The sequence below is a fragment of the Dermacentor andersoni genome, chromosome 1 (assembly GCF_023375885.2).
Source record: "Dermacentor andersoni chromosome 1, qqDerAnde1_hic_scaffold, whole genome shotgun sequence".
In the NCBI taxonomy this organism is placed as follows: domain Eukaryota; kingdom Metazoa; phylum Arthropoda; class Arachnida; order Ixodida; family Ixodidae; genus Dermacentor; species Dermacentor andersoni.
This window is the reverse complement of record NC_092814.1, coordinates 414607325-414624028: the sequence shown is the minus strand read 5'-3', so window position 1 is coordinate 414624028 and position 16704 is coordinate 414607325. Positions and strand designations below refer to the sequence as shown.

The 16704-nt window shown below is 46.5% G+C and overlaps 1 protein-coding gene across 3 annotated transcripts in view; it reads right to left on the bottom strand.

Annotated features, from left to right (window-relative positions):
• The window catches only part of LOC126518482 (solute carrier family 53 member 1), a 400674-nt gene that overhangs the window by 176512 nt on the left and 207458 nt on the right, over positions 1-16704 (bottom strand). For all 3 annotated transcript variants that reach the window (XM_055065054.2, XM_055065055.2, XM_050168268.3), the window contains exon 9: positions 15530-15857. In XM_055065054.2, coding sequence (XP_054921029.1) covers positions 15530-15857 — 328 coding nt within the window. The remainder of the gene's footprint in view (positions 1-15529; positions 15858-16704) is intronic.

Below are 16704 nucleotides of genomic sequence, written 5' to 3'. Positions count from 1 at the left end.
AATTTTTCGGAACCTCTAGAGAACGTAAAAATGTCAGAAAATTCAGGCAATCCGAAAAAATGAATGCATGCAAAAAAACTCACATTATTTCTTTTTTTCTCGGATCTAGAGGTAAAGGGAAAAGTATCAGGCTTCCGAAACCCTGCCAAAGCATCAGTGAAGTGGCTATAAAAAAGAGGCGTTCAAAAACTCTGAATGCAGCTGACTGCCAGTTTATTATGTACACGTGCATCGTCGGGCAGCCAGTGTTATTGCTGCAGTGGCTTGAAGAACTTGTCGATTGTTGTTTGGATGGCGTTCCGGTTGGATGCGATCATATTCGCCTCGATCTGAGCAAGGGTCATGTCAGCACTGTACACTGATGAAAGTGTCAACAGTGCTCGCGTCAACTCAGTGCATGTAGGCAGCGCAGGCATTGGCTCCTCATTTTCAACATCAGACTCTTCTGAATCTCCCACAACCTGACGGACTATTTCCTCGTCCGTCAGTTCTGCGCAGAAGTCGAGCTCATTGTCAGCGTCAATAAACTGTTCAAAAGAGCACACTTGACACAACAGCACAACCACGCACCACGCTAGCCAAAACGTGGCCTGCGCAAACAAACGAAATGGCGCCGCTCCGGAAACTCCGCCGGGGTAGGGTGGCTAGAAGGGGAGGTGTGAATACCGGTGGCGCTTTCCTTCGGGCGCGCGTGACCATCTTGCGCACCTATGCCACCAGGGGGAATGTGTCGCTGCCGCTCGCGGCGGGGTACTCGTAGCCGCTCGTTCGTTATTCTATGGCCGCGCTGGCCTGCGCCTCCATGCCTCTGCTGTCAGTTGGTCTCGTCGCCTCTTTTGGAGTGTTCCTCGCGACAATCTGTCATTTGAGGGCGAGATGCAGTCGGCAGCGAAAAAGAAGACTGAGCGTTGGCGCTTTGTGCCCGGATGTGATAATGGGTGCAGGAAAACCTCAGAAAAAGTATCTCTTCCGTGCCCCTGCCTGCAAACAAACGTCTGCCAAACGGGATCGAGCGATCCCAAAGGCCAGGCCAGGCTCATTGAAGCTATGACATCGAGGTTCCCTGCAGAAGTCATGAGGTTATTTTAACATAGTTTTTCTCTCAAAATGGTGCATGATTGTTGTCTTTGGTATTTCAGACGGGGCAGCAAGAAAGAGGCCACCCTTGAAATTCTTCCGTTTCTTGATGAATGGGAGGCTCAAGGGCTCGGCTTTCTTAGTAACAGTACTTCAGAGGGGCTGAGGATGACCATCCATTCAACAAAACACCTTCTAAAGTACCTTGCAGAAAACGCTGACTTCATGTACATGATGACTTCGAAACTGAGCCAAGACCGCCTAGAGCAATGTTTTGGCGTTAATTTGTGAGACAAGCGAGTGGGGCAAACAATCATCCTACCTCAGCTCAATTCATTCTAGTCATAAGGTATGTATACGTACGTGCAAGCTTGGTAAATAGCACCTATGTTTTGCAGAAGTTCGGCATGCTTATGTAACAAATGTCGCTTGTGCACATCCACGTGTCTAAGCTTCTACAGCCAAGCAAGGAGCCCCAAGGACGGAAATGTGTCGTCGGATGTCCTGGAGTTATTGTTATCTGTTAGAGAGGTGCTGGCTGAACAAGAAAGCCACAGTGAAGACAGCGTGAAGGTTCTGCCAACTGATGGCGTGCAAGTGGCATTTGGACCACCAAAGTTATGTAGAGCACCGCAGCGACGCACGGCTAGTTTATTACATTGCAGGTTATGTGGCGAGAAGGCGTGTTTTGCCCACACATTGTGAAGACTGCAAAGCAGCATGTCTTAGTGATAAAGGCAATATCCCCAGAGAACTTCCATCAGAGGCATCCAAAGAGCGGGACCTTGGGGGCATTTTATATCGCTCAGAATCGATCTATAAGCTGCTCAATGCCCTTGAAAAGAAACTCGCTCGTTCATTCAGTGTAACACGCTTGCATGCCAAAGCTGTGGCCGAAATCTTGCAGTTAATTCGTGATGTGCCAAAAATTGGTCGCCTGGACCATTCTGCTACCCTCACAGCCTCAGTTATACGTTATTATTGCCACACAAGGATTCACTTTTTGCTTAAAGGTGTCAATCAGCAGGGCAGCGAGAAGAAACGGAAAACAGTGAAACCTTGTGTGTTGTAAAGTTATGACAATTTTTTTCCTCACTTGTAAATAAACGACTTTATGACCTGATCTGTTGCTTCGATCACTGTCCGCAATCATGGGAAATTCCTTATATGAGCGTCAAAATGACATGCTACAGGTCTACAAGTGCAGACAGGAAGTCTGCACTTGTAGACCTGTAGTGCAGGTCAGACAGAAACAAGTGCAGGCAGAAAGTGGTTTGTAAATACGTCGAGACGAATTATCAGATAATGTCTCTCAATCTGCAGACATTACCTGATATGCACAGGGTGATTGACTACTGCACGTGACTACGTCATAGGGTGATTGCATAGGGTGATTGACTACTATGCGTGCGTCAGGCATAGGGTGATTGACTGCTGATCTCGAGGACGACGGTCGCATTTTCAGAGAGGCGAAATGCAAGGCGCCCGTATGCCGTATGATGCCAGTGCGCGTTAAAGAACCCGAAGTGGTCGAAATTATTTCGAAGCCCCCCACTAGCCCTTAACACCCTTTGCCGCTTCACGAAATGTGCACAGACAAAACGCATTTGAATCTCGATACAGTGCGAACTGGGCCCGTAAAATTTCACAGGAGTAATAATGTGGGCTGACATAACATCATTTTCATGATAAAGATTCATTCTTTGACGCTCGCAGAAAGCGCGCGATACTCGAAACAGGCTCACTTTCACTTCGCTGCTAGACATGCAGCCGACGCGATGCTGGCGAGGCGCTCATTTCGGCTGCCTGCTTCCCGCGCCTCGGTCAACAGCGCCGCCCCGCGGCATCGGTGCGCTGTGGGGTCACGTTTTCACCACCGGTATTCACACCTCCTCTTCTAGCCACCCTAGCCGGGGGCGAAATGTGGCGATGAACATAGCCAGCGTGGCCAGACCTAATCGCTGTGTGACGGCTAGATCCGGCTAGTTGTGGTTCAAAGCGGTGATACGCTTCGGCTGCAAGTCAATTTCCTTCGCAAGGGCGCTGTGCGAGGAGCCAAAGTACCTTCCGTCGCATCAAAAAGTCCGGAAAATTGTATGGCGGGGGGTTCGAGCGTCCAAATTTTCAGATGTCCTTATACATTGATTCTATGGGGCTCGTGGCGGTGCCGTGAAAACGTCTGAAATATCACGCATGTCCGAAAATTTGGGCGTCCAAAAGTTCAGTCGTTGACTGTAATTGGGTTTGACTGTACATGGACCGAAGTTGATATCCACATGGTATCGACATGCAAATTTTATTTCTGCTCTTGTGTGAGAAGGTGTACTGCTTTTATTTTGCCAATAAAGTCGGACATCCTGTTCACTCACTTGTGGCTTGTTTGTAGGGACGTCAGTAGAGGCTCTTTAGTCTCCTGGCAATTAAAACGCGGCAGCTGAGGCACGCCGCAAAGTCAGCAGGGTGAGGTATAAAGTGGCCATATTAGATAGTGCACTAAAAAATGCATTTCCGCTTCCCGTTTCAGTATCCCCATCTGTCGGCCCCCCCGGTAAGTTCCATGCGCTGCCGCTTTTTATTTTAGTACCACTGTGGAAGGTACAGTTTCCCTTCTCTAAAGGTCGTTCTTTATTCTATGACATAGCCAGCAGTCAAGTCAAACGCGTCAAGCTAGCTACAAGGAAAGAGAAGCATGTGAGCGGTGTCTGCTCTTCCATGAACTATTGATACTCCCCGCAAGCGCCGCAGTTCTGAAGGTGCCGCTGTGAATGGAACAGCAGCACTTCCATCAACTATCAACACCTCCCCCATGAGTGTTGTGTGCCCTGCAATACTCTCAAAAATGTTGAGAAACCCTTCTGAAAAGCAAACAAATGCACGGGATAGCGAAAAGCTACGGGTAGGGCCATAGAGCCAACATAAAATTGTAACTATGTTGTAGCTCCCCTGATATCGTGTTGGTCTCGCTTTTTTGACGGTGCCATGTTTTGGTTTCAATTGTAAGTCGACCATCCCACTACAGATTTTCAAATCTTAAAAAATAGGTTGGCTTACAATCGTGCATTCGTGATGTTTGTATGCTTTGACACATAACACAGCTGTATTGCGGTGAAACTGACTTAGACATCCATGCAGCAAAGCAATGAAACCGGCCGCCACTGTGCAACACATATTAGACCCTTGCCCATTTTTCTTGCTAAAAATCAAGTGCACATATAGTGTGTGTGTCCCCCTTCACTGTGTCCTTGTCAATTGTGCGCGCTAAATATTTTACTATGAATTACTGCTTTGTTTAGGAGCTTTAATGTTGCTTCTACGTTCAGGGTGTCCACCAAGTTGACATTTTCGGATTCCCTGAGTTTTCCAGGTTTTCCCTGAGTGCCTTTGCGAAATTCCCTGAGTGACACAGAACTTTATTTTATGCCAAGACAGGTTGACACCATGTCGCCCAATGCTGTCACTCCCTAGTAAGCATTTTAAAAATAAAAAAGAACAACTTAATCTAGTTTAAATAGTAAGGAGTAGTGTTTATTTTATTAAAAATAGAAAACTGAAGGGAGGGGTTAGTAAAATGCACAGAGAATAAAATATCTTTGAAAAAAAAAATGGTCACACCCATGGCAAATAGTCTATTTTCAAATACGAATAAAAAGATGCATAAAGAAGCAAATATTTTCAAAAGAAGAATTATGGGGTTTTACATGCCAAAACCATGATCTGATTATGAGGTATGCCATAGTGAGGGACTCTGAAAATTTGGACCACCTGGGGTTTTTTAATGTAATGCGGCCGCCATGGCCAGGATTCGATCCCGCAACCTCGTGCTTAGCAGCCTAAAAAAAAATTAAATTAAATTATGGGGTTTTACGTGCCAAAACCACTTTCTGATTATGAGGCACGCCGGAGTGGAGGACTCCGGAAATTTCCACCACCTGGGGTTCTTTAACGTGCACCTAAATCTAAGTACACGGGTGTTTTCGCATTTCGCCCCCATCGAAATGCGGCTGCTGTGGCCGGGATTCGATCCTGCGACCTCGTGCTCAGTAGCCCAACACCATAGCCACTGAGCAACCGCGGCGGGTGCTTAGCAGTCTGACACCATAGCCACTAAGCAACAATGGTGGGTATTTTCGAAAACGAGCTATTTCTATCAAGTGATAGCAAGCTCATTGGTATTAAGCCCAAACTTTGTCACAACTGAGGTTCTCTCAGCAGCTGGAAAGTCAAGCTCAACTGTCCTGACATACTCTCAACACACGCACAATGCCTCAGAGTTACATTTCACTGTTTTACAGAGTTTATTGTGGTTTGGATAAGGGTCACCTGCATCTTGGTGTCAGCCAACAATTTGCTTTTTGAGATCAAGCTCCTTCAAAGAAGAGGCGGCACAGTTACTTTCCCGATGATTCCTCAATGCGTCGGTCCTTTCTGTTCTCGTCCTCGTTCCACCGTGTGTACGCCCCATGTACCATTTGAAGCATCCTCTTCGTCAGTTGTACGGTCAACCTCCGATTTTTCGGACTATTTAGGGACCACAAGAACGTCCAAAAAAATCGGGCAGTTCAAACAAAATTAATGTATGTCTTTTACTGCCCTTAAGGGCTCAAATCACCCCAAGCACATCCGAAAAAGCTCCAAAGACCTGCCAGCGCACTTATTAGGCATATCGGCGCTCGTAGTGTGACAGGAGACGGCAGGTGCACACGCGTATAATTAGGGAATACAGGGCCTGTCCTGAAAGGAATGTCAGTAAGGCCATTAAAAATCATTTATTGAATTTATCGTTACAAGTGTTTAAAAATCTTCAAAATAATCTCCTTTCGCGTCGATACATCGGCTCCAGCGAGACTTCCAGCTCTCGAATGCGTTTCAGTAGTCCTCCTCCGGAATGGACTTTAATGCTGCTATGCAAGCTGCTCTTCAAGCTGTAAATGCTTGCCTTTCAGGGGCAAGCACAACAGAAAAAAGTCGGGGGGGGGGGGGGGGGGGGGCAAGTTCGGGCTGTACGGGGGCTGGGGGATTGTTGGCACCCCTGCGTTAACCAGGTAGTCGGCAACGATGAAGGCAATGTGGGCCGTCGCATTATCGTGGTGCAACTTCCAGTTGTCTGCGATGTCCAGCCGGATGCGTTGAACTCTGCGTTTCAGTCTTTTGTGGACTTCCACATAAAATTTGGAGTTCACAGTGGTTCCAGGTTCTACAAACTCGTGATGAACCAGTCCGTGGATGTAAAAAAAAAAAAAATTGATGAGCATGATCTTGATTTTTGATTTGCTCATCCTGGCTTTCTTCTGGCAAGGGGATGAGAGCGTGTGCCACTCTGATGATTGCCTTTTGGTCTCCAGGTTATATTTAAATACTCAAGTCTCGTCACCTGTAATGACGTTGTCCAAAAGTTTTCGATCACGTTTGCACATGTTCAGGTTTTCTTGGCACATTTCAACGCGGCGTGACTTTTGGTTATCATTGAGCACTTTTGGAACCATTTTTGCGCACACCTTCCGCATGCCAATATCATTTGTAAAGATTTCATGAACTTGAGTTTTCTGGATGTTTAACATGTCGGCCATTAAATTGTCGGTCTGAGTTCAACAGTTCCTTCACTTGCGTCACATTGTCAGCCGGGGTGGTCGTGGACGGCTGTCCGGTGTGGTCCTCGTCGTCGACCTCTTCCCGGCCTTTCAAAAAGGCCTTGTGCCACCGAAACACTTGCCGATCTGACAGGGCATGTTTTTTGTAAGCAGTCTTGAGCATAGTAACAGTTTCCACAGCGGTATTGCCAAGTTTCACGCAAAACTTGATCGCAAATCTTTGTTGTAACGAGCGCTGTATTTTCCCTTGCACAAGAATAAAAAAACTCTCACGGACAGGCCCGTCCTACACTCTCTGATGCTCGGAGCACACTCAGCGACGGAGTACTGCTTAGCTGTGTTCCCGCACTACCAGTTTGAACCGGTTAGACCATGCTCCGATGTACAGTCGCGTCACAATAAATTCACTGACATTACTTTCAGGACAGACCCTGTACGTACTGTGTCCCATGACAATTGCTCTTCCCATGCTTGTTAAGCTTCACAGCAATACTTCACGCATGCTTCACCACATAACATTTCTGGGGCTGTATTCTGAAACGTTTGCCTTCCGCGATAGTCACATTCAGCAAATCAAGCAACTGCTTACCCGTGACGTCAGGGTGCACTAGCAACACACGCTGTCTAACGCTTCACATCGCATGAGAGAGCGCACCGTGCAAGTGCAGAGCGGCTCAGATGTGTTGTTTTTGAGCAGTACGGGTTCTACGTACTGACTACGGTTAGTTATGGCCGCTTTAGGTAAAATAAAGAGGATAAGGAGGTGTGAAATGTTTTATTTTATATGAATAACAAATATCGCCGCGAAACAACACGTTTAAGACGCCACCAAAAAAGACTACTATAAACTACCACTTATCTCTATTACACTCCACCACCAACCGAACGCCAAAAAATGCCAAAAGATGTGTTCGTTTATTCAATGTATGTCGAAAGCACCAATCGACACCATGATGTTAAAATGACGCAGGCTGGAACTACTAGATGGCGCTGCTTATTTTCCGATTTTGCTAAAGCAGCCAATCAGCGCGCGCCGTTGGCGGAGGTGTTGCCAAGGCGATAGCTTCCCGGAAGGTAAACATATCAGAATACGGGCCCTGTGCTGAGATAAAGATGCCTTTCGGAAACTGGCATATGCAATACCCCGTGCTTTCTAAGCTTTGAAGCCAATCGCGAGGATTACAGAGGCGGACTCGGTGCCATTGCTGACAGCAGCGAATTCTTTCAATGAAAAACGCAGCACCGAACGGAAAAAACTTTAACAGCGAACGTCGAAGCAGCTAGGCCTCGTGTTGCCGTGGTGGTGGCTATGGCTGCCAGCAGATCTGTGTGCGAAAGCACCGGTTCGAGGCAGCGAGATTATCGAAATGGTGGTGTTGGCTCTGATTCATGCCATTTCGGACCTGTGGTCGCGGCAAGAAGTCCGGAAAGTCGGACGGCAAAGGGTTCTTTCGTCCCAAATTTCAGATGTTCTTATACATTACAGGGTACACGACTCTACGGGGTATGTGATGGTGCTGTGAAACTGTCCGCATTATCGGGCATGTCCCAAATATCGGACGTCCGCAAAATCTGTAACTCACTGCACACTGGCAACTCCTCCAGCCTACGACACTGCGTCAGACAATTCGTTACGATCCCTCTCTTTTACTTGAGCCAGCATTAGGGTGACTTTCGTTCCCTTTCAATAAAATGATAGCTAATTTTCCCTGACAGAAGCAGAAATTCCCCGAGTTTTCCCTGAGTATTTCCAGACTATTCAAAATCCTTGAGAATTCCCAGTCTTCTCAGTTTCCTCAGTAGGTAGACACCCTGATGTTAGTTTTCTACTTTGGACACGTAGAAAGTCGGCGCAGGTTTGATTTGGGGGCACGTTATAATCGGGCAAACACTGACAAATGAATCAGTGGTGTGTTATGACATGTTTTTCTACATCTTGTTTAATTTACCCACCAGATAATTCAATCCATTTCGTTGGTCCGGTCAAGGTTGAAGTAACGGAAGTCGATTGTAGTACAAAAAGTAGTGCTTAGCCCTTTGCTTACCAACAGCAACAGATATTGCTGTCAATGCACGCATGTTGTTGCCATACTGCAGGCCTTCTGGGCATGGTGAAAAATTGCCAATATTCACATCCAACATGCATGAGACCTTACGCTTTAAAATCACTCAACTCTATCAGACTGCATGCATTCAGAGGGAATGGGTGCCAAAAATCTGCATTTCAGACAGCTCTGGCAATAAAGTTAAACAAGCCACAAGAGTGGCAAGCCCTTTGAGGCTTCGCTAGTAGGGTTCTTCAAGCATACCAGTTTTGAAACTCTCCTCTGGATATGCTACCGGCAGTGGCATATTTGTTCGGAGGGGGCTCACATTGCAGCTCGGCCTCCTCCTTAAAGAATTTGTAGAGGGATCAAATACACAAATAATAACTGCATTGCCATTGCCAAAGATGCTGCAAACGAATTCTTGAATGCTACGCGCTGTCAAGACAAGTATGTATTCTTTCATAAAAGAATATACTCGTTATGTTTCAAAAATTGTGCCCGAAATAACTGATATCAATGCTTCGCTGTTTTTTGTCCATTTATTAAGTAAAGCAAATATCACATGAACTTTACTATATCAGTTCGAAACCAGCAGAGCAGTGCCTGCCGCTGATACGAAACATGTAAAGGCCATGAAATTAACAAGTTGAGGACACATATGTTACAGTAAAAGCTCGGTAATTCGAATTCGGCGGGGATGCTATGGAAATTCGTATTATATAAAATTCGAACTAATGAAAGTCAGAGAAAAAAATCGCTCGGTTAAGGCGCCTATATAGTCTGACGTGGCGTGAGCACGCGCGCACACGCTACGTCACGTTGGCGTGAAAAACGTCTATACTTCGAAGCTCTGGCGCAGCCAACGTAACTGGACGCGGCCAGCGCGGTCCGACGCGCCTGACGTCGAGATGGCTCTTGCTCCATCCGCGCGTTCGTCGCGCTGACTGGGGCGTAGAAAAAAAAAGGTCTCCGTCTCGCGCGAAAAGCGAAGCATCGATTGCGATAGAAAATTAGTAGATAGCTATACGAAGTAAGGATAATAGTTTTATCGGCCGTATAAACTTGTAAGCATTTGCTATCTAACTAAATTAACAAGCACTGTGTCACGCGCGCACAGGTGAGCATGAATGCATCTCGTTCGATGACCGCGGAAACTCGCTGAAAAACGCTGGAGTGAGGGCACGCAGCAGTAGCAGCGAGCGAATTGACGTTCGTACAGCCCTCGCTTTAACGCGAACTAAATGTAGAAAGCACATCGCATTTGAAGCTACCGGCAATACGCGCGCTCTGCACACATCGCAGATCGCTTTGAAGACGAGGCCTACGCGGGCGCACACTTTGGCCACGTCGCAGATCGCTTTCAAGATGCGGCGGCCGCATGGCCGCGCCGTAAGCAGCAGCCGCCTCAGCCGCCGAAGATCATCCCCTGGTCCCTCCCTCGCCTCACCCCCCTGCCTCGCGCGCGACAAGAGAGGGTGCACTCCGCCCCACTTTCCCCTCTCGCGCACGCGAGATTGAGCCGCGTTCGCCGGCTCACCCTCGCACGCTCGTACGCAAAGAACATGGCGTGCGGCAAGGGTGTTATCGTCCTTGCCGCTGATTGAAAAAGCAAAGCTGCGCGACCCGCGCGGCGACACCAGCGTGCTCCTGTGCACTAGCTCTCTCCCCATCCACGATGATGCGGAGTTCGAATTATCGATGGCGGTGCGGATTTCAGTGTGAATTAGCGGGATGTGTTACATATTGCTTTCAATACATTGTGGGACGGTCCGCGGCAACTAATTCGAATTATTCGAAATTTCAAATTAACGAGTAGTGAATTAACGAGCTCTTACTGTAATAACTTGATCAGTCAAGAACGTTGTTTAAATTTTTGTACATATGCAATGGCCAGGGAAAAATCTCAATGGTGCTGTGATTTGTTCCAATGTATTGCACAGGAGCAGATGTCACCGGTGGTGTATTGTGAGCAATTGCACTGAAATTATAGTCGCAACAGACGGGAATTTTGCGACTCGTTAGTGGGATAAATCTCTAAAAGCTCATGGAGACTACTTTTAAATAAAGTACCCCGTTTGTCATATATTCCAATTGGCTTACTTCCATTTGACTCGCCCTCATACATTTCGCAAAACTCCTGATTTTTATATGTGCTCTCTGTTGTGACTATAATTTCGTGAAGCAAGATGACCCCATTCGTCAACTTCCCACGTCATTTGTTCTTGATTGCGACCCGCAGCCGATCCGGTATTTCACAATACCAGAAACAATTGATAGCCTCTCCAGGTTTAGCGAATTCAATCAATAATGGCCCCCGATGATCGAAAAAAAAAGTCAACAACACCTTTCCGGCAGAAATGACAACCTTTGCTTTCATTTGGGTAGTGAAATCAAATGTTTCCACTGTAAGCTTTGCCGTCGTGTTTCAGGCTTGCAGTAATGGCACCATGATTCGTCCCCTGTCACAACTGCAGACAAGAAGTCGCCGCCCCCATTGTGATACCGGATCAGATGAATCAAAGCAGCGCCGAACCTCTCCATCTTCTGGTGGTGGTTCAAAATCTTGGGCATCCATTGCGCACACATGAGCCGATAACCGAGATGTTAATGAATTATGGTGTGAACCAAACCGTGACTGATGTTCACACGCTCTGCCTGTTCATGGATGCTTATCCTCCGTTCTTGTCTAATCAGCTCATCAACTTTTGCAATTGTGTTGGGGGTGATTGCACGGTGGCTTCGGCCCGGTCTTGGATCGTCTTTGCAACTTTCATGCCCTTCTTTGAACAGTTTCCTCCAACGCTTCACAGTGGCCAATGAAATGAAATGAAATGTTCAACATACACGGCAGCCACACAGCAACTATTTTCTTTCTTTGGAAACATCTTCACCTGTCAAAAACCTCACGACACTACGCTGTTAAACTTTTGGAGTGTCCATTATGTCACGCAACCACGTTCAACCCAGTGTATGAGAGCATTAAAAAACATTTATCCTCACACCTGCTGGTCACTTTTGTAAATGAGACATGCCTGCGTGCTACAAGCATTAATCACAACCATTATCACGCAGGGTTAGTTGGCTCACATTCATTTGACTCGCCCTTGTACATTAGAAATGCAAAGATACAATTTGACAAACAGCAAAAAAGCGCGCGGAGATAGCTAGAAAATGAGTGCGCGACGGCTGTTGGAGCAGCGGCCCATCATGCAGCGGCTCTAATTTCTCGTTTTCTTTTTTTCCTTTCAAGGATTTTGCATTTCACTACCTTTCGGCTCAGACACCCAGCAGCCAAACTTCCTCGTTATAACCAATAATGTGGCATAGGGGCATTGTAATAAGCAGGTTATTTCACCATGGAAAACATACAAAAGTTAACGGTACGGCAGCTTCTCACTGTTATAACCAATATATTGCTAAACCGGTATCTGTGGTGTTGAGAGAAGATGGAAGTCAGACTCCAGCCGTCCCGAAGTAAAAAGCCGTTTATTTAACATATACAACCAATATATATAATGAAGAATAGAAGCGCCCCCTGGGGAATAAAGAACTGAAATGAATAACGAAACTGAATATAACAGTATCGTTAAAAGTGGTTTCAACTGTATACGTATAAGTCTCCAATAAATCTATGTAACTAAGGAAAAGTCAATTTGCGTCAAACATCAAACAAGGGAAATAAACATGTTGCGCAATCATAGATTTACAGAATCCTAAATCCAGCCAGCCACCCCTCCCTCCCTCCACTCCCTCCCCCCCCCCCTTCGATGTAGCGCGCTTCCTCCCCGCTTTTCTCCCTTGCACACACAAGACTGAAGCACCATTATCTGCTCACTCATGCCCCCCGCACCACGCTTTCATTTGCACATATAGCACACGGCGTGCGGTCACAATATTATGGCCCTTGGACTTTATACAGAACGACGGCAGTAATGCGCCTGGAGTGTCCATATAATTGTTATCGCAATAACATAATATGAGTATTCAGCAACTGAAGCGTCCCGTGGCCCATTCCGTGGCCCATTACTTTCCGCAAAAGAAGAAGTAACAAACTCGAACGTTCACCATGCGACAATTTACGGCACCGCAACAATGTCTTTTTTTCTTTTGTGGGGCGGGGGCACAGAAATAAGATAAGAAACACAAAGGAAAGCATGTTGGCCACAATTGAATGCCTATTTTGGGCACCTAGTGTGGCTACCGAAGGAATATAGAAGAAAACGTAAGACGCTTGGTCCACAGAGAACCATGCGCATACTGCTCAGAATCCTACACCGGTGAGTCAATGCAGTGACGGTGGCGAGCGACCATTGTTTCTTGCTCTCGTCTGCTAGCCAGAAAGAGTCCAAAACTTTGCCAGGCGAGAATGCACTTGGCCAGAGAAAAACGAACGCACACCAAAGAGCGCCGCACGGTAGTCGCGGCAACACGAGAAAAACGCATGCGCTCTGGCTGGCTGTGGCAGCTCGCGGGCAGCGAGAACAAGAAAATTGAAGAGGCTCAATATATCCTCGCGAATAAAAGTAAAAAAGAAATAAGAACGTCGTTACCTTTGCTGGCTTTATTGTCTTGACATGGATGCTTTGGCGGAGGGGAAAAACATATTTGATATTTTTTTTTGACGTAACGGCACAAATACCATATTTACTCGCATAATGATCGCACTTTTTTTGTCAGTAAAATTGACGCAAAATCAGGGGTGCGATCACTACGCGGGTTAAATTTCCAGCGAAAAAAAAAAAAAAAAATTTTTTTCGTCCCGCATTTGCTGTGGGACACCAAAACGAAAATGGTGGCCGGTGCAGCAAGCTAAACGCGCTGAACGCGATTTTTTTTCTTCTCGAGAGTACATTACGTGCATTGAAACAGTTTCTTCCGTATCAGTAATGAATAATATTGTTAATGTCGGCAAGTTTGCGGCAATAATGCAGCCATGTCACTTTGAGGGGACAGAAACAGATGGGAGCGCTTAGCTGCCAGTGACATAGAAACACGTGGCCGGCATGCTGCAGAAACTGCGGCATCTGTCTCCAATACTATCCTAATACGGCACGTTTCCGCTAAGGGTGGGTGAATATCTTAGCTGTGTTACAAGCGTCGGCGTATGACTAGGGTACACTTTTAACGTATCAGCGTAAACGTGGCTACTATCATTGCCGCTCGCGATTTGTTGCGTGCCCACGAGTGCAGACGAGAAGAATCAAAAGGCGCCTTTTTTGTTGTTGTTGACCACAACCATTATAAAGCCTACACATAATACGCTCTTTCAAATAGAGGCAAGTTCGGTTGCAGCTTTTTTTTAGTCATGGAAGTGCAGAAAGTGATGAACGTAATGAAATGAGGCATCTACTTAAGTATGTTTGGTGCGTGCAGACCGCTTGGTTTACCTTGAAGAGTCGTTCGCGTAGCATTCGACAGATGGTAAACGTGATCAATATTAGCTAGACTTGGCACACGACACATCGCTGCGGCAAATTCGGGGTGCGATCATTACACGGGAAATAAAAGAAAATAGAATTATGATGACAAAATTCAGGGGTGTGATCATTACGTGAGTGCGATCATTGTGCGAGTAAATACAGTAAACCATCACAAGCTTCGTCTCATCAGACCTTGCTGCGTGCTTTGTCAACTTGTGAGATAGTGTGTTGATTTGGCTTATCTCGTTGTATGTTCCGAGTACAACTTTAAAAAAGCCAATGCACCTTTGGCGTCAAATGTTTATAACAACATTAAACGCACAAAGTTCTGGAATTGAAAATCTAAAGCACGACTTCAGAAATGTCAGTGCACCTTTTGCATCAAAAGTTTGTGAGAACTTTATACCCATAAAGTTTCAGAATTGAAATCCATGCCCTCTGTAGATTCCGCGGCCTCTGTGAGATGTTGTGACGAGCCCTCTCGCCATCAAAATGCCCTTGAAACTTTGTGCTCAGATGGGGCTCCTTGAGTTATGTGACTCCCGGTGCATGGCTGGCCGTGGCCACGCAATCCAGCCCGAGTTCACAATAGGTTTATTCGATTCAGAAAAAAGTGCACGGCACCACAAACGAAAAGGTGCAAGGGGTGCCAGTTAAGGTGTGCCGGGCTGCACCCACTCGCTGCAAGGTTCAAGGGTGCACTGTATCACGGCGGCACCTCGCCTTGCACCCCATTCAATCGAGCACGGGGGTGCAGGGTGCATCGCTGCACCTTGGGGAATGAAGGCCAAGGTGCAGTGCACCATGCATAGGTGCAGATGGTGCAGAGAAACTTGGCTGAATTGAACAGACCTAATGTGCTCGCTGAAATGTCTTTTTGAGCATCAAAAAGACATTCGAGATGAAATCCAGAATGATTTCTGGTGCCGGAGGTTGTTTTGGTCGGCGGTGCATAGAAAGCACGACAAAATTTCAGGGGGGGGGTCTGAAGCCCCATAAGCCTCCCCCCCTTCGGCTACGCCCCTGTACTAATAAGCAGGGGTTAATTGGCTAATTGACTAACGTGTCGCCAACAAGCAACAAAATCAAACATTGCTTTGATGCTCCGTCATACTGCCTGCTAAAAAAGTGCTTAGAATTAAACACCTGAAATAAAGGTATGACTAGAAAATGTGTTAGTTTGGTTTTGCTCATTGCGCATTCATAATCTAACTTTCATTTATGTTCCTTTGGTGCTTGGAAAAGCAGTGCTTTACAGTACCCTTTGTTGTCCATTGGTGACATGCTGTGTGCCAATCACTGCATCTCGATCCTAGAAGGAGTTCTATGAAGATACTTTCTTATATGGTAAGTCCAAAAAGCTGTGTTCGCAACCGCATAGCCACGAGTTCCTTACCGCTGTTCTCCATCCACTGGAAATCCGTGGCATAGAAGCAGACGAAATACTGTGCATCAATGAACACAGGCACTAGACTGTTGAGCTGGTCGGCCAGCCAGAAGTCCGCAAAGCCCACGTAGAAGAAGGGAGCTGCAAAGATGCGACCCAGCACCCGCAGCAGCCAGAAACGCGCCTGGTGCCTCATGGTATGCAACGGGTTCACCAGGAACACCAACATGAGCAGAAGCAGGGCAAGAGGGTTGGCGTACGTGGGGATGGCCAGGGGGCCCGAGTAGAGGAACGCCAGCACGCTCAGCGCCCACAGGACACCAAAGATGGCTGCCATCTGCAACAAGGCACAAACAACATTTTGCAGCATGGGCGATCCATGCCGAGCCTGCATTGCACTGTACTTAGCGAATCATTATACAACATGGAACCTTTGATGATTCGGAAAACAAATTAACATTACAACTAAGGGTTGATAATTATTAGAAGTTTCATATGCTCACTGAATACTTGCATTTCAACTAAATATTTTACTTGAGAATTTGATATTTACCTTTGTGGTATCCACCGCCATGCCCAGCCAGACTACATTGTAGAGCCAGAGAATTGCGAAGTTAACAGCCCCAGCACCAGTACACGAAAGCCGTTTATAGTCCGCGATGGATATATATATACCGTATTTACTCGCATAATGATCGCACTTTTTTGTCAGAAAAATTGATGCGAAATCAGGAGTGCGATCATTACGCATGTTAAATTTTCCGCGAAAAAAAACAAAAATTTTTTCATCCCGCGTTTGCTGCGGGACACCACAACAAAGAGGCCGGCCGGCGGAGCAAGCCGAATGTGCCGAATGCGATTTTTTTTTCTTCTCATGAGTACATTACGTGCACTGAAACAGTTTCTTCCATATAAGTAATGGATAATATCGTTAGTATCGGCAAGCTTGGGGCAATAATGTAGCCATGTCCACTTTGAGGGGACATAAACAGATGGGCACGCTTAGCTGCCAGTGACATAGAAACACATGGCTGGCATGCTGCAGAAACTGCAGCATCTGTCTTCACTACTATCCTAATATGGCACGTTTCTGCTAAGGGTGGGTGAATATCTTAGCTGTGTTACAAGCGTCGGCGTATGACTAGGGTACGCTTTTAACGTATCAGCGTAAACGTGGCTACTAT